Here is a 20,295-nt window from a genome sequence, read left to right as displayed (position 1 = left end):
GAGCAGATCAAGAGTGTGTCCCCTATTGTGTGTAGGACCTTACACGTGCTGGGTCAGATCGAAAGTGTTTAAAACATTTAACAGTTCAATTGCAGTATTGTTTTCTGCATTGTCTATATGAATGTTGAAATCTCCAGCAATAACAAAATAATCAAATTCAGAGGAGATTGTTGATAAAAGTTCTGTGAATTCATCAACAAAAGTTGGGGTGTATTTAGGAGGCCTATAAATAATAATATGGCAGTTACTCCAAGCCTAACATATCTATTCACAGAGTGTACTAGCACGGGTGCTGCAGTCATCAAGTCTAACTAAGTTGTAATTCATTGTAAATATACACATTATTGGGGGCGGTCCCATCAGATAGAGACAAAACCCTCCGGTGACAATCAAAGCATGAAAGGATGTAACATCCCCACACCAGATCCTGGATTTTCACCTGCCCTTAATAATCCCATTAACAAATCAAAATCAAATCAAATTTTATTTGTCACATACACATACATACAGGGTACGACATGCAGTGAAATGCTTTATGCAACTGTCTTTATTATAAGAATAAAGGTATAAAAAAGCAAATAGATAAAATAATAATAGAATAATAAAAGAAGTATAAACTATATAAGAAAACTATATAAAGACTATGTAAAAATATGAAACTATAGATGGAGAAATGGAGAGATAATGTATATACATATACAGAAATAAATATAAATATGTATGGTTTTTATAGATTGTCCTTAAAGTGTTCAGGTGAAGTATGGTGTGTAAATAGTGTATATGGTGTATAAAGTGGCATCGTGCTGTGCAAGTCCAGAGTGACAGTGACAGTCCAGAATTAGTGTAAGTGCAAAAAATGGGGTGGTGTATAGAACAGAGGGGATGGAGAGAGAGGTCCAGTGCTGTAACCATCTAACACAACAGTCTTTCTCAGACCCCTTCATTATCATAGGAATGAATTCACCTCAAACGCTTGGCATTCCTTCTTGACCTTAAACAATGAGACAGATGTCACAAAGGGACAGATGATACCCTGAGTTACCTTGCCCTTTCCTTTCATATTAATGAGATACAGGAACCACAAAACTAATGTAAAGTTTGAATTTAACATGCATTGTAACTCGATTTGGCTTCAGCATGATCCACAAAAAATATTAGAACTAAAAGGAAATAAAACAATGACTTAAGATTATTTTCCCACAGTGGACACACATCACACTTCTGAGGAACCAGGACTGAAGCAGATCCCAGAGAAGGACAGAGTATATAAGCCATGAGTTTGAAGGCTTGATGATGTGGTGTGTAGGTGTGGACATCTAAACCAGGGTCTGATTCCAAAAGAGATCTGCAGTAGTCTGGTCTAGACCTGACAACTTGTGTGAGGATCTGAGCAGATTCTGTAGTCAGGTCATGTTCTTCAGTTGTTGTGAAGCACAAAGGGACGGAGAAAGCTGTAGATCCAGATACATGTCATTTATTCCTGTGCTCCCATTTGAGTTTTGATCTCTCATTGTTCCAGCATCATGCTGTATGTACAGTAGTTACAAGTCTCTTCCCTCTGTTACTACTCGTCACTTTCGTTCTCACTCTGTCTTATCATCAGTTCTCCATTAGGTTCATTTTTATTGTGCCATTAAAGCTCTGAAGTTCTCCTGCTCCATTCTTGGGCCTCTGTACAATATACTGTAGAAGAAATAATATGTATATATGCATTATTACATTATATATTAATATTAATCCCTAGCTGTAAATCCTAAGGTTCAGTAAATTCAATCTCCTCAAAGGCTGATGAATAAAATTGAAGATAAATTCAGGTCAAAGTCTTTATTTATAAAGAACCTATAGAGGGTTTAGTTGTCAGTGTGAGACTGGAAGACATTTATTTAGTTATTATACAGTAGCTGATCATTATATTTGTTCTGTGGAAGTGTCCATGTAGTAACTGAGTGATGTCTAATCAGGGTGATGTGGAGTTTATTACAGCACACAGTCATGTGATCTCTGATGTCACAGTGCTGCATGTCTCTGTTACTTACATCACCTCTTCGGTTACAGTGATATATAATCCTCAGGATCAGGATTATCACAATCAGTGCAGCAACCAGAAGCACCGCTATCAGGATGATCGCCCACACTGGTAGATCACACTCCTGATCTTTGTTCTGATCTGTACTCCACACACACACACACACACACACACACACACACACACACACACACACACACACACACACACACACAGTCAGTGTTTATTAGTGATTAACTGAACACCAATAACACACCCACTGGGCCTCATTTACAGTGTTAGTTTTAAACATTTATTTATTTGTAAATCATCTGCAGGAGAATTTATTTACTAGTAAACAAACCTGTGTGTAGAAAATGTAGAATTTAATGACAGGTTCTCATACGGTCGAGTTTCAGAGCAACTTTAAGTTTTATTTTATTATATTAACTGAATGTTCATGATGATTTCTGACCAATATCAGACTGTTGAATTTTACACACAGACACAAATCACACTGAATACGTACCTCTTACTGTTACTGAGTAATTATGAAGTTTCTCGTTATACTCCGTGTCTGTGACGATGTAATCTCCATCATCAGTCCTCTTTACTCCTCTCAGTGTAAGAAGTGTGTTAGTGAGTGATGTTCTCTGTGTGTATTCAGCTGTACAGTTTAGTGAGCTTTTATACACACTGCAGATCTGTACACCATGTGGATCTGTTGAATTTCTGTGTTTAAAGATCACCTCCACTTGGTCTGATATGTGCAAATTCAGCTGTAGATCTGCACCAGGCTTCACCTGAACTGATGAGATGATGGCTGAGGAGAAAAAAACACCAGACTGAATTTTAACTGGATGTAAATGTAACCCACTCGAATAATTGAATCGATTTATCCAATAAATCTGTCACTATTTATCATACTTAGAATAAGTGTTTCTTATTTGCACTTATATACATATGTAGGTTTTTTTTTTCTTTTTCTATCTAATGCATAACATGTTTAGTAGTAGTAGTAGTAGTAGCCTCTATTGTCACTGGTCACAAGTACCGTGAAATTAGCCATCAACCTGTCCAAACATACAATATGACAAGGGGGGGGTGTTGTTTTGACAGGACAGGAGGACAGGGAATTGAAAAGAAATACAGTATAACATGAGGGAAGGGAGGAGAAAAAAAACAACCCCCAGACTATGTGTGTGTATGTATGTATGTAAAAGTGTAGGCCTGGAGAGTCGTTGCTCCCAGCATCCAGTCTTGGTGTCTCAGTCCGCAAGATTGTCATAGCGATACACAGCAATTTGCCATGGAGACAACCTTGATTAGGTCCTAGAGAGAGACAACAATCAGCATCAGTTGTTGTTCCAACAGCGGCCTTGGCCAAGGCCAGTGCTGGTTAATGGGAGCCGAAAGCAGATAAGATTGGGATTGTTTGGTCTTGGGGCGAGTAGACGCATTCCAATTTACACGACTAGTCCATTCTGGTCTCCATTTTTCGAGATTTTAAAAACAATGCCATATCGCTACTAAACTTGGTATGGTTCATCAGCGACCTGTTCTGAGCGCATCTGATTGTCTTGACACCGGTATCGCTGCTTGCAGCTATATTTATTAGGGGTCAAGCCCCGAAGGGGCGTAGACACCTATTGTTATCGTTAGTTTTCTTATTATTATTAGGGGTCAAGCCAGCTGCGAACGTTCCTGCCTTGTTCAATGTCCTCCACGGAAAGAGGCACCAGACACACGACCCACCACTTCTCCCACGCGTCCATCGTATAACCAGCTGCGAACGTTCCGGCAGGCCAGTCAGGTTCCCCCGAACCCAAGCTTCTCGTCGAGAAGATGGTGTCAATTGCATTGAGAGACCAGTTTATGAAATCAATTATATTTTAGTTTGGAGAGCAGTGAGGAGAGAGTCTCTCAAAGTATAAGACAATAGATGAGACAAAAGAAGCAAAGCAGGCAAAGTAAGGGGAGGAGAGGGAGAGAAAATGCGACCGCCTTCGTTGAGAGCCAAAGAGAGTCGTGTAAAATACATGTACTGTATGTACTGAACTGTTTCATTGCGTTAGGTTTAGCAATGTGTTTTCTATGAGCTGGGTCTGTTTCATCACGGTGTTATTGATTTGGATTCGGGTCGATAAGGACGTGTTACTCTGGAATCTATTCGGATGGACTGCACCCCCACAGGACTGTAACTACAGTTTGTTTTCTTCAACGTTACCTCAACTGGGAACTTTGGTATTTATACATTTATCCATGGACTGTTTGGGATATTTCTATTTTCTTTTGTTGTTATTGGAAATATTAAATAATATCTCTTATTGTTAAATGGGTAAATTGTGCTCCTTTAAAAAAAAATGTTTTTCTTTGTTAAATTTGACCAGAACAAGAAAGTTAACCTGCAATACAGTTTCAAAGTAAAAAATAAAGTTAGTAAATACATTATTCATTTTGGTTAATTTTGATGTTCGTGCTTTTATTCAAGCAGTTATACTAAGGCTAGATTTCATATAAGTGCAGACACACAATTCTTATCTATTTTTTTGGTGTGAGACCCCGAACCCGGGACTCCAGACATCAAGATAAATTGCTATTTTAATTGTTTGGTGATCTCAGACCTCGTACATATTGTTCTCCTTTTCTTTAATGTGAATCCAATGTACTGGTTACATAAATATAACACACTAAACCTAAATCAGTGAGAGTTTATAAACTATAGAGCTGTAAACACACTTACACCTGATGCTGAGACGCACATCATTAACGTCTTTGCCATCACACCAACACGTGTATATGTTCCTCTTACTGTCATCAGCTACAGGGATGGTGAGGGTCAGATCTCTCTTCAGATACTGATTATGGGAGATTTTAAATCCTTCTGCTAGCCAGCAGGATGTCTGATCACACTGAGCCACTATATTACTTTGGTTATTGAACAGAGTCCATGTGACATGACGAAAACATCTCCGATTACAGGGCAGAGCAGCAGTCTGATTAAACTCCACCTTTACAGTAGTGACAGCTGATACAGGAACTGAAAGAGAAAAGCAGATAAACAGAATAAAATATAAATCTATACATGTACATATAATTATATTAAAATCATCTCAAACACATTTTGTCACATACACATGCTTCTTGTGAAATAAAGTTAAGATTGTTATAAAAAAAAAGATGCAAAAAGTGAAATAAACATGAGATAAATATAAAATGAAGGTGGTAATGATCTTAACCCTTGTGGACATTTTAAAAACACGAAACTAAACTAATATAAAAATACATACATTTTTTTTTGCACAAATCTGTTAATCAACCTCAAAACTGTTAAATATTTATTTACTAATTAATTAATGATGTCACAAATCTGCATAAAAATACACAAGATGATTTATTTTTAATATAAAAAAAGTGAACTGGATTTTTTTACCTTTTATTACAGTCTTGTTCTTTTTGTGTAGCTTTAGATTTAATTATTTCTCCCTCATTTACATATCAGGGCTGTTTTTCCAAATTGCCTGCCGTTATGACCGTGTTTATTCATTGCATGGAAATGACATAAAAACAAAAAAAAACATGCATTCTTGTTTATTTATGGTTTCTTCCACTGAGAAGAGGTACAATTTGAAATTTTTCCTGTTGAACAAAAAATTGGGTCATTGAACCATTACACAGGCCTGTGCAAAAAAATAAAAACCTACTGATACCGCTGGGTTCATCCCTATATGAGTGAAACACAGGAGGTTACAGTTCTGAATGTCCCTCTGGGACATTTCATTGTCAGGGATCAGCGCAGATCCGTCAGGGATTATTGTGCTAGCCTCAGCTAGCTAGATTGTTCTTGCAGATTTAGGGTGAGCTAGTTAGGTTTATTAAAGCTATATAAATTACATATTTCAGTTAATTTGCAAGTAAGAATTTAACAGGCTTACAGTTAAATTCTGAGGTTCTTCATAACACAGTTTATGAACACTTTTCCAATCCTGACACTCAGCAGCACGACACAATATTTTAGCAAACAAATTCAGGTTCATTGTACAACTGCTTAATGAACTTAATGAAGAATTTCACTGTTTTCCCCCCAACATGATCAGCTCCAGTTTTTCTGTTTTGTTACCCGTTTATTAGGAGTTTGTGAAGAGGATGCTGGGCAGTGCAGGTTTATGTGCTGCTCTCTTTAGCCTTTCCTGTAGTCCTGCACAACATCCCTACTTTTGCCTACGTTCTCTGTGCCGCCTCCTGCATTTCCTGGTCTGTATGATGATCTATAGAGACCCTGCTGGATGAACGAGCTCCTTCTAAAATAGTTTGTTATAATAATAATTCCAGATGAAGTCTAGCTCGGACCATGATGCTCTTTAACAGAACATAATACATGTAATATAATGAAACCTATTAAATTTAATTTAATGATGCTATGACATTCAGCAAACAAAATCTCTGCAGTAAGAATTTTCACGTTGATGCTCTGAACAAAAATTAACTCATAAACGTGAATGAAATGAATCCTAAACCCTGTTTAATAGACGTGTGTAAGACTGTCAGAGGGACTAACTGAGTCCAGTGTGAGCAGTGACACTGAGATCACACTCACCTGTGATGAACATGAGGATGAGGAAAAGAAAGAGGTGGTGAGGAACAATGCAGCTGGTACACATCTTCACCTGAAACACTGCACACATCATCACCTGAAACACTGAACACATCATCACCTGAAACACTGAACACATCATCACCTGAAGCACTGAACACATCATCACCTGAAACACTGAACACATCATCACCTGAAACACTGCACAAGTGAGAAATGGTGAGGAAATAATCAGGTACCTACTGCAAACACAGTAACTTCAATGGGAGAGCATAAGAAATAAGGACAATATGTAACTAGATTTGTAAAGTTCGTCGCGACAAACTTTGATGTTGGCTTTGACGGTGCAAGTATTCGCAAAGGCCGGTGCATTTTGGAGGCGAGTGGACAGAAAGATTGTGAAAGCTACTGGACCGCTAGGGTGCCAATACTTTTGGAGGTGAGTGGACATGAGCATGTGACGTGACCAGAATAACGTGGGGCAGTTCCCCTTATTGTGCTGAGTGTTTTGATATGTCACATGTCCATGTTGTACAAATTTTTGATTTCGCTTGTTTTGGGGGCGGGGCTACATGTGACGTGACCAGAATACCCGTGGGGCAGTTTCCACAAGGACACGATGGCGCTTCTGGACCATGTTTACATATGGCCTCCTTTTTGCATTACAGAGCTTTAGTTGGCAAGGTACATTGTGTTTACTCACAGTGGTTTCTGGAAATATTCCTGGGCCCATTTAGTAATGTCTTTGAAACAATCATGCCGATGAGTGATGCAATGTCGTCTGAGGGCCCGAAGCCCACAATAAAGGCCTTTGGCTTTGTCCCTTAAGCACAGAGATTTCTCCAGTTTCTCTGAATCCTTCAATGTTAATCACTGTAGATGATGAGATTTGCAAAGCCTTTGCAATCTGATGTTGGGGAACATTGTTTTTAAGTATTTCACACTTTCACAGATTAGAGAATCTCTGCCTATCTTTAATTCTGAGAGACTCTGCCTCTCTAAGACATCCCTTTTATAGCTAATCATGTTACAGGCTTAATATCAATTAACTTAACTGCTAGATGTTCTCCCAGCTAATATTTATAAAATTTCTTGCTTTTCAGGCATTAATTACCTCATGTCATCTTTTTGAGACCATCGAATTTGAAATGAGCTCATTTAATGGATTAAAGTGTAATTTTTTTCTTTTTAAACATTTGTTATGTTATCCATGTTCTATTGTGACTAAAATAGCGCATATGATTTGAAAGTCTTAATTTTTAATGTAATTTAAAAAACCTACTTTTTCGGAATTCGGGTTGTATAAGTTATCAGCTGAAATTTTATTGGTAAACTGCAGTCATTGTTTACATTCAAGAAAACCTATTTTTAAGCTAGAAAAATATTGCTTCTGCCCATGAATCACATCTAGCTATGCAATGTTATACATCTGAACATTGTTATTATATCTTCTACTCATTCAGAAGATCAGGTATAATTACCAGCTTCCAGCATCTGTATCTGCCTCTCTGCCTCTCTCTTGGGAGAAACAAAGGAACAAACCCAAGCCAGTGGAATTCTGCAGCAGCCAACAATTAATACAGCAATAATAGTTTGTCAGATGACTAAAAAGATATCAATGTATTTACATCATTTACATTAATATGGAACATTTTATATGTGCTTACTTTACATAATTCAAACTAGTTTAGCATAAAAACTGAAATCACATGTTTTGATAAGAAATTTATATTTCATGTAAACTATCTAACTATCTAAGTCGTATATTCTTTTACATTATTTTGTACACATCAGTGACAAAATAAAAGTAATTTTATTCATTTGAGTATTTTAACAGAGAGATATACAGAGTGGCCCACTGCCTTGTCAAATTTTATTAAATCATTTCATTAACACAGAGAACACAGTGAATCAACAATTATAATATAATAGAGTCTGTCAAAGATGAGAAATATAAAATGTTTTCCTTTTTAACAACACATTCAGTCTTCACAAGTAAAACTGGAGACTAAAACCAAGTGTAGATGTTCAGAACTATTTATTATTTAAATGACCAATCTAACAGGACACATCTGGGTAATAAGAAACACGTCACATTACGTTTATATATTTTCAGTATTTTTTCATCTAAAAATTGTGTGGCCTGATACAAAAATCACTATGATCTATGTTGTTTACCATTATTATTATTATTATTATTATTATTATTATTATTATTATTATTATTATTATTATTATTATTATTATTATTATTATTATTATTTAGTAGTAGTAGTAGTATTAGATAGTAACAGTTCCACTTGCACTTTATCACCACCAGAGGGAGCCAGAGCTCTAACACTCTCGTGTCACAGTGTCACTTCTCGTGCTTGTGGACATTTAAATCCTGCTCACATTTTATTGATCAAATTAAATTCTACAGTAAAAATCAGAGTAAACTGTAAATGATCTTTATTTATATGTGATTTGTAATGACAAAGTTCCACAACCATAATGTCAAATAATCATAAAATCAGACTTTAGGATTACAATTAAAACCAGGTATTAAAATAATCTGTACAGCATTTTAAAAGGGAAAATGTGTTTCTAAAATTTAACTAAAAAAGTAAAGTTTTTATTTTTATTCTCAACATTTAATAGATGATTATATTTGTGAGGTGAAAATTCATTCAGTCTTAAATACAGGAGAGATGATCAGTGGTGCTGAATTTGTACCTCCATAATTATACCAAGGACAGAAGTATGGATAGAGTTTCTCAGTGAAAGACTGACCAGTGAAAGAGTAGATATGAGATCTGGACTTTACATCATAAAAGGAGACCAGACCCTCCTCATAATCCACAAACACCCCCACAACCTCCACCTTCTCTCTCAGTGTGAGGGGGACATCAGGATCAGCAAGAGCCTTATACTGATTCTCATTCCTCAGTTCCACAGTCCAGAATCCATTCTGAGGTTTCAGTGTAATCCTCCACTTCCTGTTAATGTTCTCTCTCACGACTCCTAATCTCCAGTCAGTTTTCCCTCTGACCTGCACCTCATAATAAAATCTCCCTGTAGAGAAACTCTGCTTTCCCAGAACACAGGGCCATATATTAAACCTCTGTGGTGTATCAGGGAGATTCTGCCATCTGTCTCCACATGTCACTTCTTTTCCATCAGCAGACAGGATGAGAAATGGATGAGCTGTATCAGGATCCAGAGTCACATCCACTGAGAGAAACACAGTGTGTGATGTGAGTAAACAGGTAAAAATATTAAATCATCATCTGAATTCAATCCAATCATAAAGCTGAACAGTGAAGGGGAAAGAACAGTGATTTACTCCAAGTCTGTAATTTGGACTAAAACCTTTGTGTGTTTATTTAATGTCAGGACACAAAACTGTACAACATGTTCCAGGCTCGATTGTCTTTACCTAACACTGAGTAACACGGACGATAAACTTGACTTTTCTATGTTGAAACACTGACATATTGAATGTGAATTAGTGAACAGTGAAAAAATAGATGTGAATATTGACTTGATGTCAGCGGATTCCTCCGGAGTTCCAGTTTGCGGCGCTCATTGGTGACGTCACTTACCGGTCAGCAGCCTCTGAATCCCGGCAGCGCTATTTAAGTGTTTCTGCGTGATTTTCACCAGATGATCTCTCTACAGTTACGTCGTGATCTGTGACTTTTCTCACCGTCCTCCTGTTCTAGTTATTTCTCAGTCCTGCTCTTTTTGCTGCTGCGCTTTCTTTTGCTTTTCGGCTCTGGCGCTTTTTCTGTTAGTTTTTTGGGGTTTTTTGCTATTTTTGCTCTCCCATTTTCCCCGTGGATTATTTCCCGTGTGTGGATTATTTCCTGTTTATAGATAGTGACCATGGTGGATTAAAGACCTGCGCTGGTGGACTATTATTGTACTTTGGCTACCTGTTGCTACCTGCTTGTGTTATGAGGTTTGTGCTGTGACTTTGACCTGCTTATGTCTCTGTCTCTAGGTTTGTTTTGCATCCTGTGTGGATTCGCACCTGAAAGCAGAGGAGCATGTGGTAGCAATGTGGGGCAACAAAAGCCCTAAAAGTGGGTAGTTCTGTGCTGTATTATTACACTTAGGATGGTTTTAATCTGGGGCATTTAACTGTAAAGAATTATTCTTACCTGCATACTGCTTCTTCTTTAATAACTCTGTGAAAACATGTAGTTTAATGACAATATAGTCCAAATAAAGTCACATTAAACACATCATAATATATACACCAATGTACAAAAATGACTGAAATTTTCTTTTTTTATTTCATTTGCTGCATTTTTCTTTTGTGATGCTTTCAATACTTGTATTGCAGCTTCTTTCAGTTATTGTTAGTTTTGGGTGTGAAATGGAGGTGAAATGCTGCTCAGTTTGGTTAAGGTTTGCTTTTTGACTTGGCCAATATAAAACCTTCCACTTTTGCCCCTGATTAAGTCCAGTGTTTTGCTGGCAGTGTTTTGGGTTTGCTTTGGAGGTTGTTTGTGATGTTACTGAATGCTGTTTTGGGGTTTTTTCTTCACAGCTCTCACAATGTTTGTCATCGACTAGCATTGTCACATTTCTTTCTTTTTTTCAGATCCTCCCAAATTGTTGCACTGGCTAAACCCAATGCTTCAGAGGAGAAACACGGAGCTCAGATCAAGAGAAAACATTCAGTACTGTGTGATTAACAGGGCACTTTTGGGCAACAAGGAACACGTATCAGTCACATTTCAATCATTTCTATCACTTGAAAAGACACAGGTTCAGACAAAAGGTGCCATTTTCTGAGTTGTTTAACACATCTAGCTGTAAATGTCAGGAGGATGAAAATCTGATCTTGTCAGGACTCAGCCCGGACTTTGGCCACGTGTTCTTGTTTTTGTTCCCTGTCACGTGTCTGCCCCGCACTTGTTTACTCCTCCCCGTCTCTGCACAACTGTTCCTCATGTGTCTTGTCTATTTAACTGTGCCGTGTTGCCTCGAGCAGTTCAGAATCCTCTGGTGTCTTTGGTTGTCGTCTGAAGTCGTGTCTGTGTCTTTGTTTCATGTTTTTAGTTATTAAAACCTGTTTATTTTACACTATCCTGCATTTGGGTCTGTTTTATCCCCGCGTTGCTGACAGATCTATTGTTGAATGTTCACATGTTGATCTCAAACCAGTGTTCAGTGTAGAGCAAAATGTAATTGACTTTACAATCTAACACATTTGGAGGGAACTGTAAATATTACAATAACAGAAAATCCAAAATTTTCACAAAATCAGGTGTAATTACCGTATTCCACACTCAGTCTCTGCAGTTCTGAAAAGAGAAAAATATTAATATTAGAGATTTACTTAGATACTCCATAGATACTGTTTAATACCTTATTATTATTTTCTGTTCAAAAAGTGTGTGTAGAAAACAGATTTAGATTGATCCGATTTGTTTCTTTCGTTCAGTTCTGTAGTGAATTATTTGTATATTCAATTATGATTATCATAATAATATCATTCTACAAAATAATGTAATCCACTAACTTGCATAAAGAGGAATTATTTGCCCTGTTACTGAGTCCTCTGTTTTTGCATGTCACATATAATAGTCATGTCTTCAAACAAAATTGTATTTGACAAAGAAATTTGACACTGCTTTATAAAATATTTATGCTATGCTTATGAATGTATTTTAAAAGCACGATGCAGGTGGCCTTAAAATGATGTTACCCTTTCTTTCTTTCTTTCTTTCTTTCTTTCTTTTCTTTCTGATCATGAATTGATTTATAAACATTAATGGAATTTCATTGCAGATTCCTATAATATTGTTCTGATATACCAAATGCTTAATGAATTTAATAAAATTAAATAAATAATTTCCAGTAATATTTTGAGTAGATCAGATCTGTTTCTCTGTTCAGTTTAGTAGTGATTTATTTGTAGCAGCATTTATCTGTACATAAACTACCTCTACACAGTTATATCTGTATTTTGTGTCACTAGTGCAGGGCTCTTCAATCTTACCCACAGTGTTGATGTGGCTGCAGGCTTTCAGACACAACTGACTCCACATTAATCAGCTCATATCCAGTCTCAGATATCAAGCAATGCCTCTTATTTGTCTGCTTTAAAAGACTGCAGCCACACCAGACCTTTGTGTATAAGATTGAAGACTCCTGCTCTAGTGGATCATCTGCCATTACAATGGCTGTAGATTATGGATTGTAATTTTCTGCTCATACAATGGAAATAAAAAGTTCATACACCCCTGTTAAAATGTCAGAAATCTGGAAATGTAATAGAAAATTCAACTAAAATTATACTAGTAAGCTGTAGTCAGTGTTTACACTCAACTAAACCTATTTTTAAGGAGGAAAAATATTGCAACTGCCTATGATGTAGATGTAGCTCAGCAGTAAAGGTAAAGGTGTAGCTCATTCACCATCAGATTTCTTATAACCACAGTCTCTCCTGGTGAAATCTCAGCATTAAAGCAGCAGTATAACAAGCAGTGCTGATGACAGAAACTCATGATCTCATCTCACAGTGATTCAGACACTAATAAAGTAGTTAAGAAGTTCAGGTATAATTAACATCTTCCAGCCTCTGTATCATTAAATATTAATATTACACTTATTAGTCAGATATAGTTGAGGAGCTGACAGCAGAAATGTGGTGACTAAGACATTGTGCTCACCTACATGCAATATTATTCTACAAAATAATGTAACCCACTAACTTACATACAGGGGAAATATTTGCCCCGTTACTGAGTCCTCTGTTTTTGCACGTCACATATAACACTTTCATATCTTTAAACAAAATATAATTTGACAAACAAATATGAGTAAATTTATTATTTTAAAGATAATTTCATTCACTGTGTGAAAAAGTTATCCTAAACCAACTTGTCCTGTAGGAACAACCTCATAAAAGTAAATATATTTATTATTATATCTTAATTACATTAAAATCATTCATTAGTCTGGTATTTGTACTTTATAGATAAAATCTGTATTAGACTCGAGCTCCATTAAAATGTGTACAAATGTACTGACCATTCAGTTCCATGACCTTGTAAGAAGTAGATATCATTAATAACCCTCACAGAAGGCAGGTGAACACATTTTTTGCCCTACACTCACTGGCCACTTTATTAGGTACACCTGTCCAACTGCTCGTGAACGCAAATTTCTAATCATCCAATCACATGGCAGCAACTCAATGCATTTAGGCATGTAGACATGGTCAAGATGATCTGCTGTAGTTCAAACCAAGCGTCAGAATGGGGAAGAAAGGTGATTTAAGTGACTTTGAACGTGGCATGGTTGTTGGTGCCAGACGGGCTGGTCTGAGTATTTCAGAAACTGCTGATCTACTGGGATTTTCACGCACAACCATCTCTAGGGTTTACAGAGAATGGTCCTAAAAAGAGAAAATATCCAGTGAGCGGCAGTTCTGTGGGCGCAAATGCCTTGTTGATGCCAGAGGTCAGAGGAGAATGGCCAGACTGGTTCAAGCTGATAGAAAGGCAACAGTAACTCAAATAACCACTCGTTACAACCGAGGTATGCAGAAGAGCATCTCTGAACACGTCGAAGGATTAAGGCAGTTCTGAAGGCAAAAGGGGGTCCATCCCGGTACTAGTAAGGTGTACCTAATAAAGTGGCCGGTGAGTGTATACTGTGGTATATAATCTATATTATAGAGCATTCTTATTGATTTTATGAAGCCCATATGACTGCCAGACAAATCATGTTAATGACCTCAAACCAAACTTTTAATCAAATTTATATTAATTACATTCTATATTCTCCAAGTGTCAAATTGTTTTTAGTTTGTAAAAACTCATAACGTGCTTTCCAAAAGTATTCATACCCACTGAACGCTTCCACATTTTGACATGTTACAACCACAAACAAAAATGTATTTTATTGGGATTTTATGAAATAGACTGAAAGTGGCACATAATTGTGAAGTGGAATGAAATTTATAAATGGTGTCCATTTTTTTTTTTTTTTACAAATAAATATCAGAAAGGTTTCAGATATCTGAATCTGAATTTTCAGTTTGTAAAAACTCTCATCTCAGATCAGTCAACTTATTATAATAATTTCAGTAAACAGTTAACATTGTCTTAAACCCATTTTAAACACCTTTTGTGTGAAACCAACATCACTACAGCAGCATAAACAACCTCACAAACTTCCCAGATCCCTTTGTAATGACATTTATGTGGACACATAACTGAAGACACGTCTCACTATTTAACACATTTTAATTATCTGTCTGTTGGAGGTTGGAGTCTGTTGATTGTTTCATAGATGTTCTATCTATAATTTGTTCAATCAATCAAAATATCAATTAATGTTCTTAAAAGCATAAAAAAATCTCTCTCATCTTTGGACTGCTTCTGAATCTCTGTGGATAAAAAAAATGATAAAACAAAACTGTTTTGAAATATTTTGTGGAAATTCTATACAAATCAAAAATGATTACGCACTGCAACACTGACAAGATTGACAGATTGGTGACTGTGTTGTGGTTAAGCTATAAAATGTATAGAGTCTGTAGCTTGTGGATTGTAATTTTCTCCTTATACAATGGGAATAAAAAGTCTTTACACCCCAGTTAAAATGACAGATTTGTGATGTGATGTAAAAAGATAAACTAAAATAAAACATTGAGAGAGTAATCAGTACTTGTCATATATTCCTGCAGCTCATTTAATGTTGCTGCATGTCTCTTAGCAGCTTCCTTGGTAAGTTTTTGTGTCTTGACAATTTACACATTTTTGGAGGGAAATCCTGTTCTTAGTGATGTGAAAAAATCCAGCTGATCTTTATTTTGAATTAATCAGAATAAAGTAATTGATGACAGCTTTATGATAATTACTTTTTAAAATGAGATTGAAGGTGTTTGGTTTATTCTGAAGTCAGCCAAATACCCAAATGTAAAACATATGCAAATTGCTTCTTGTAACTTTTTTTTTTTTTTTTTTTACAAATTTATGTTTTTCTATTTGTCTTTACGTAATTTTTAAACTTTTACAATTTTACAATGATGAAAGTATTTTTATATCCATTGTAAATTTATATACAGTGTAAAAAGTTCTATCGCAATTAATTATGTTAAGTCTAAAATGGCTGTTTTATAATCTGCAGTATAACTTAATGTTGTGGTGTTATTAAATAAAGTTAATTAAATTTTACCTTTCTTGTGATAAAAAACTGCAGTTATCAATCCAACAGCAATAAGACATGCTGAAACTGAAATCCCAACAATCCACTTCCAAGCACCAAAGACTTTACCTAAAATAAACCACATTTAACACATCAGATATTTTAAACCATTCATTTAAGTTAAAGGTACAATGTGTATTATTACACACAACAGTGTTGCAGTTATTGGTAATAGCTAAAATAAAAATAACATGTAAGTTCAGATGCGTAAATGGTGTTCACCAAGCTCATGTCATTATTAATTACCTTAATCTGTAATGATTACAGTAGAATGTAACAATCTAACTTAAGTGTAAAAGTTTTATGTTCACAGACACTTACTATTGATGATAATCTCTGTCTCCATCATGTGATGTTGTTGCTGAAGTCTGCAGTAAAACCTGTTAGAGTCGCTATAATCATAAACAGAGATGCGGCTTTTCACATTGAAGCCCTCAGTGTCTCTGTGTATCTGTGTATCTTCAGCAGTCAGAGTGACTCCTTCTCTGTCCAGCCACAGAACATCAGGTTCAGGGTTCCAGCCTCTGGACTCACACACTAGATTAATCCCTCCTGAGTTATCATAACTCTCCATCATTATCACTGGGTGGCTTCCCTGAATTACTGTAAATAAAATATATATATATATATATATATATATATATATATATATATATATATATATATATATATATATATATATTAGACTTTAATGATACAAACAGACAGTAATAAACATCAATTACAAAAGAAAACATCAATAATAATAAAACATCAGTAATGAAATCTTCCCAACTGAGGTTCAACATTAAAACTAAAACCAAGGCGAAATGTAGTTTTACTGAAATTTTGTGAAACCGTCATCACAGAGATTGATCTTACCCTCTACAATGACCTTCACAGTGATGTCATCGTACAAGGATTTGTCCTGGACAAGACACTTATATTCTCCTTCATCAGAGACTCTGAGATCTGACAGTTTGAGTGAAGTGTTGCCTTTCTGTAGCTCCTCTTTATACAGTGATGTTCTTCCTCTATAGGACTGAGACTGATCTTCATTTCTGTCTTTATGATCCCTATAGAGATGCACTAATGAGTCCTTTACATCGAGTTTGAACCACTCTACTGTCATGTCCACAGCACTGGTGTTGGGTTTGATAAAACAGGGCAGAACCAGATCTTCACCAGCTACAGCAACAAGAGGCTTTTCTGGACCAATAACCTGTAAACTCTCTGTATTGTGGTGAAAAAAGAAGAGCAAATACAATATATCACTATATTCTGTACATTTAACATGACTGACTTTATTTAATTGTATACATTAATTTTAAATCTAGAAGCAAGTTTTTACATATTTTTACAGAAAAACACTTGTTTTTGTCAGAAAAAATATATATATAATAATTTATGTATTACAAAAAACATTTAAGGTCACAATAAAGAAATACAGGTCATTCGTGGCAAACATTAAAGTTAAATACATGTTAATAGTTTCCAACAGTCACTTATCAGAGTCACACAGTTATGGTGGATGAATGATATTCTGATGTAAAATAGATATAAATCAACAAATTAATTTAGAAAAATACATATTTTGTTTACAAAAGTTTACAACGAAATATAAATCAAATAAAACATGTGAATGGGGAAAATGTGACTGTAACTTGAACTGTTACGTGGTTGATGGTGCCACATGGGATAAAAAAGGACACAGGAAGAGGAAATAGAGGTTGTAGGGTAACCTGTATTTATATTACTTTAACATTATGAATTTGCATTAAGAACAACTTACATAAACGCAGTAAGACTAAGACTGATAATACTAAAATAAACTGTTAGAACTGAAGTAAAATAAATAAAATGCTCTGCAAAGTAGTTTTGTCTAACACTGTTTTGTCTTGCACTGTTTTTGTCTTGCACTGTTTTGTCTTGCACTGTTTTTGTCTTGCACTGTTTTGTCTTGCACTGTTTTGTCTTGCACTGTTTTTGTCTTGCACTGTTTTGTCTTGCACTGTTTTGTCTTGCACTGTTTTTGTCTTGCACTGTTTTTGTCTTGCACTGTTTTGTCTTGCACTGTTTTTGTCTTGCACTGTTTTTGTCTTGCACTGTTTGAACACGTTTGCACACATGCACTTTATATGAACAGGTTAAACTTACTTAAACTATTTTATTGTTATTGCTTGATGTTTTAGTCATATTTATTTATGTATATAAGCAAGACAATTCTTTTATCGTTAGCAAGATACCTAAATAATCTGTGCTTTGTTGTTAATATAAAATTTATAAAAGAGAAGAAAATATGTATGAATAAACCTGGTGTTGTGCAGGTTTCATGTTCTTTACAACAACAAAGCATTTACACATGATGCTTGTATTATCACTTCAGAAATGGGATGTAGAATAATTATACAGGTCAAGTCAAGTCAAGTCAAGTCAAGTCAAGTCAAGACGCTTTTATTGTCATTACAACCATATATAGCTGTTGCAGTACACAGTGACATGAGACAACGTTTCTCCAGGATCAAGGTGCTACATAAAACAAAGACAGGGCTAAGGACATGTAAATAGTCTTAGCCACATAAAGTGCAGCTGTGCAACCTGGTGCAAACAGTGCAGGACAAGACAAACAAGACAGTGCAGGACAAAAGACAGTGCAGGACAATAAACTGTGCAGACATAAAGTTACAAGACAATACAAAAAGTACAAAAAATGCAATACGCAAAAGACAATAAATAAAAACTTGATAGCACATGTTCATTTAAAACATTCCATTTCCTTATAAACAGTATGCTGTGTTTTCAGTTTATTGCAGTGGTTCTGATGTTTTCTCAGATTACAGCATGTTTCTACATGCAGTCGTTGTGGCTTCAAGTGTGTTAATGTGTGCAGTATGCGGAAGAACTTGCAGATGCTGTGTCCGAGCCTCTCTGAGCTTACTGCTAGTTTAATGCATCAGTTTTATACATTTCTATGTGCTTTGTGCATCTGCAGCATGTTGCCAACTGGTGGCCTTTGTAATTTTTCACAAAGAAGAACTCTGTGTGTTTTATTAATTTCATAAAGAAGTCATATTATGATATCAATAGCTCTGTAGCTCTGGGTCATTGAACCTGTCCAAGATTTCTAATTAAAAGAGGAATTTGTAAAGATTGTGGTAACTCATCACTATTATTTATAATGCTTGCAGAACTGCTATCCCATACTAATAAAAAATTCAGGTTTAATGTTGAATCTGAAAGTGAAAAAGTGACGTGACATACGGCTAAGTATGGTGACCCATACTCAGAATTCGTTCTCTGCATTTGACCCATCCAAAGTGCACACACACAGCAGTGAACACACACCGTGAACACACACCCGGAGCAGTCATATGTCATCTAGTCATATGTGAGATGTAAACTCTACATAACTGTCCACTAAAGTCTTTATACAACATGCAAATTAAGAAGGAAGTAAAGTATTTGGGAATCATTATATCTAAAAATATATAACGTATAAAAATACATGGACAATATAGATAAATGTAAATAAATTTTAAACAGATGGCTGTAGAGACATCTTACAATTTTTGGCAGGATCTTTCTGTCTAAGATGGATAGTTTATCCAGGATCATTTACCCAGCCTTCTCCTTACCATCAACATGTATGATAAAATTAATAAATAGAGTAAATTTTAAATTAATATGGAAGAATAAGTCAAAACATTACAAAAGAGAATCTGATTTAAAACATGGAGATGGGGAATAAATGCAATTGATTTCAACATGATAAATGGTGTTTAAAATTAAAATGGTTAAAGTCCTTCATCCAAAATAATCATTCTTTTTGGTATTGTGATGGACATTTTTACTAAGAAGCTGTTTGTGAAGTTCTGACCTTCTGTGTGCAGGACCAGAAGTTGGTTGTGACTAGAAATTGTTATTACCAGAGATTGTTTGTATAAAATATTAGAGTGTCAGAATGAGCTGGAGACGAGTTGGCTCATAAACAACTCTATGCAGACCTCGGTAAGGGTAAGATTCTCCTGATCAGGAGACAAACAGTCGTTATGCATCTAGCCAATGATTGAGGATGTTTTCCTTCCTTCAGTCTCTGTGTTTGAATCATGTCTATAAAATCACAGTATAATGAATGATCAGGGCCTTTCCTCTCTCATGCTACACGAGGATTGTTGGGTCCTGTTGCGCAACAGAACAAATAAATTGTGAACCTTTTTACTCTTGCCCGTGCCTACCAGTGTGCTATCTTCTTAAAACAGTATATTGTCTGTCTGTAACTAATGGTTAAAGATAAAGTACTCCAAGGTTTTCCCAGTACTTTTGTGATAAAAAAATGTACAAATAGAGTTATATTAAATCTTTTACAAGCAGTTTACCCAAACCCTATTATAATGTATCCATCTACTCCTCTTCCTACAAAGCCTAAGAAAGTTAAATGAGATTTATCCCAGAAGCAAGTTTTTAAGACTAAAATTCAATCTTGAGGTGAATAATTGTGTATTAA

The 20,295-nt window shown here is 35.6% G+C and overlaps 3 protein-coding genes and 2 long non-coding RNA genes across 17 annotated transcripts in view; 2 read left to right on the top strand and 3 right to left on the bottom strand.

Moving 5' to 3' along the window:
- LOC113656997 (butyrophilin subfamily 2 member A2-like) overlaps nt 1-20,295 on the top strand; it is a 251,138-nt gene that overhangs the window by 70,819 nt on the left and 160,024 nt on the right. The window lies entirely within an intron of this gene.
- The window catches only part of LOC113661210 (butyrophilin subfamily 1 member A1-like), a 322,944-nt gene that overhangs the window by 252,012 nt on the left and 50,637 nt on the right, over nt 1-20,295 (bottom strand). Inside the window, exons 2-4 of one of the 12 annotated variants that reach the window (XM_047813612.1) lie at nt 16,674-17,024; nt 16,134-16,415; nt 15,783-15,881 (exon numbers count right to left, since the gene is read on the bottom strand). The exons of the other annotated variants lie outside the window; for them this stretch is intronic. Coding sequence (XP_047669568.1) covers nt 15,783-15,881; nt 16,134-16,415; nt 16,674-17,024 — 732 coding nt within the window. The remainder of the gene's footprint in view (nt 1-15,782; nt 15,882-16,133; nt 16,416-16,673; nt 17,025-20,295) is intronic. 12 annotated transcript variants of the gene reach the window in all.
- Nucleotides 624-6,675, bottom strand: LOC113657003. Its single transcript, XM_047814341.1, has 5 exons — nt 6,603-6,675; nt 4,749-5,045; nt 2,535-2,828; nt 2,037-2,167; nt 624-1,683 (listed from the first exon to the last, which is right to left on the bottom strand). Exons 1-5 carry the CDS (start codon nt 6,664-6,666, stop codon nt 1,600-1,602), a joined length of 870 nt encoding a protein of 289 aa, XP_047670297.1. The 5' UTR covers nt 6,667-6,675; the 3' UTR covers nt 624-1,599.
- On the bottom strand, nt 9,718-13,064 carry LOC125141484. Its single transcript, XR_007140873.1, has 3 exons — nt 11,870-13,064; nt 10,745-10,771; nt 9,718-9,812 (listed from the first exon to the last, which is right to left on the bottom strand). It is a non-coding gene; the product is annotated as an uncharacterized LOC125141484 (long non-coding RNA).
- LOC125141438 lies at nt 9,895-11,678 on the top strand. Its single transcript, XR_007140806.1, has 2 exons — nt 9,895-10,666; nt 11,191-11,678. It is a non-coding gene; the product is annotated as an uncharacterized LOC125141438 (long non-coding RNA).

The sequence above is a fragment of the Tachysurus fulvidraco genome, chromosome 1 (assembly GCF_022655615.1).
Source record: "Tachysurus fulvidraco isolate hzauxx_2018 chromosome 1, HZAU_PFXX_2.0, whole genome shotgun sequence".
NCBI lineage: Eukaryota > Metazoa > Chordata > Actinopteri > Siluriformes > Bagridae > Tachysurus > Tachysurus fulvidraco.
The sequence above is the reverse complement of the archived record's forward strand: the minus strand, read 5'-3'. Positions and strand labels throughout refer to the sequence as shown.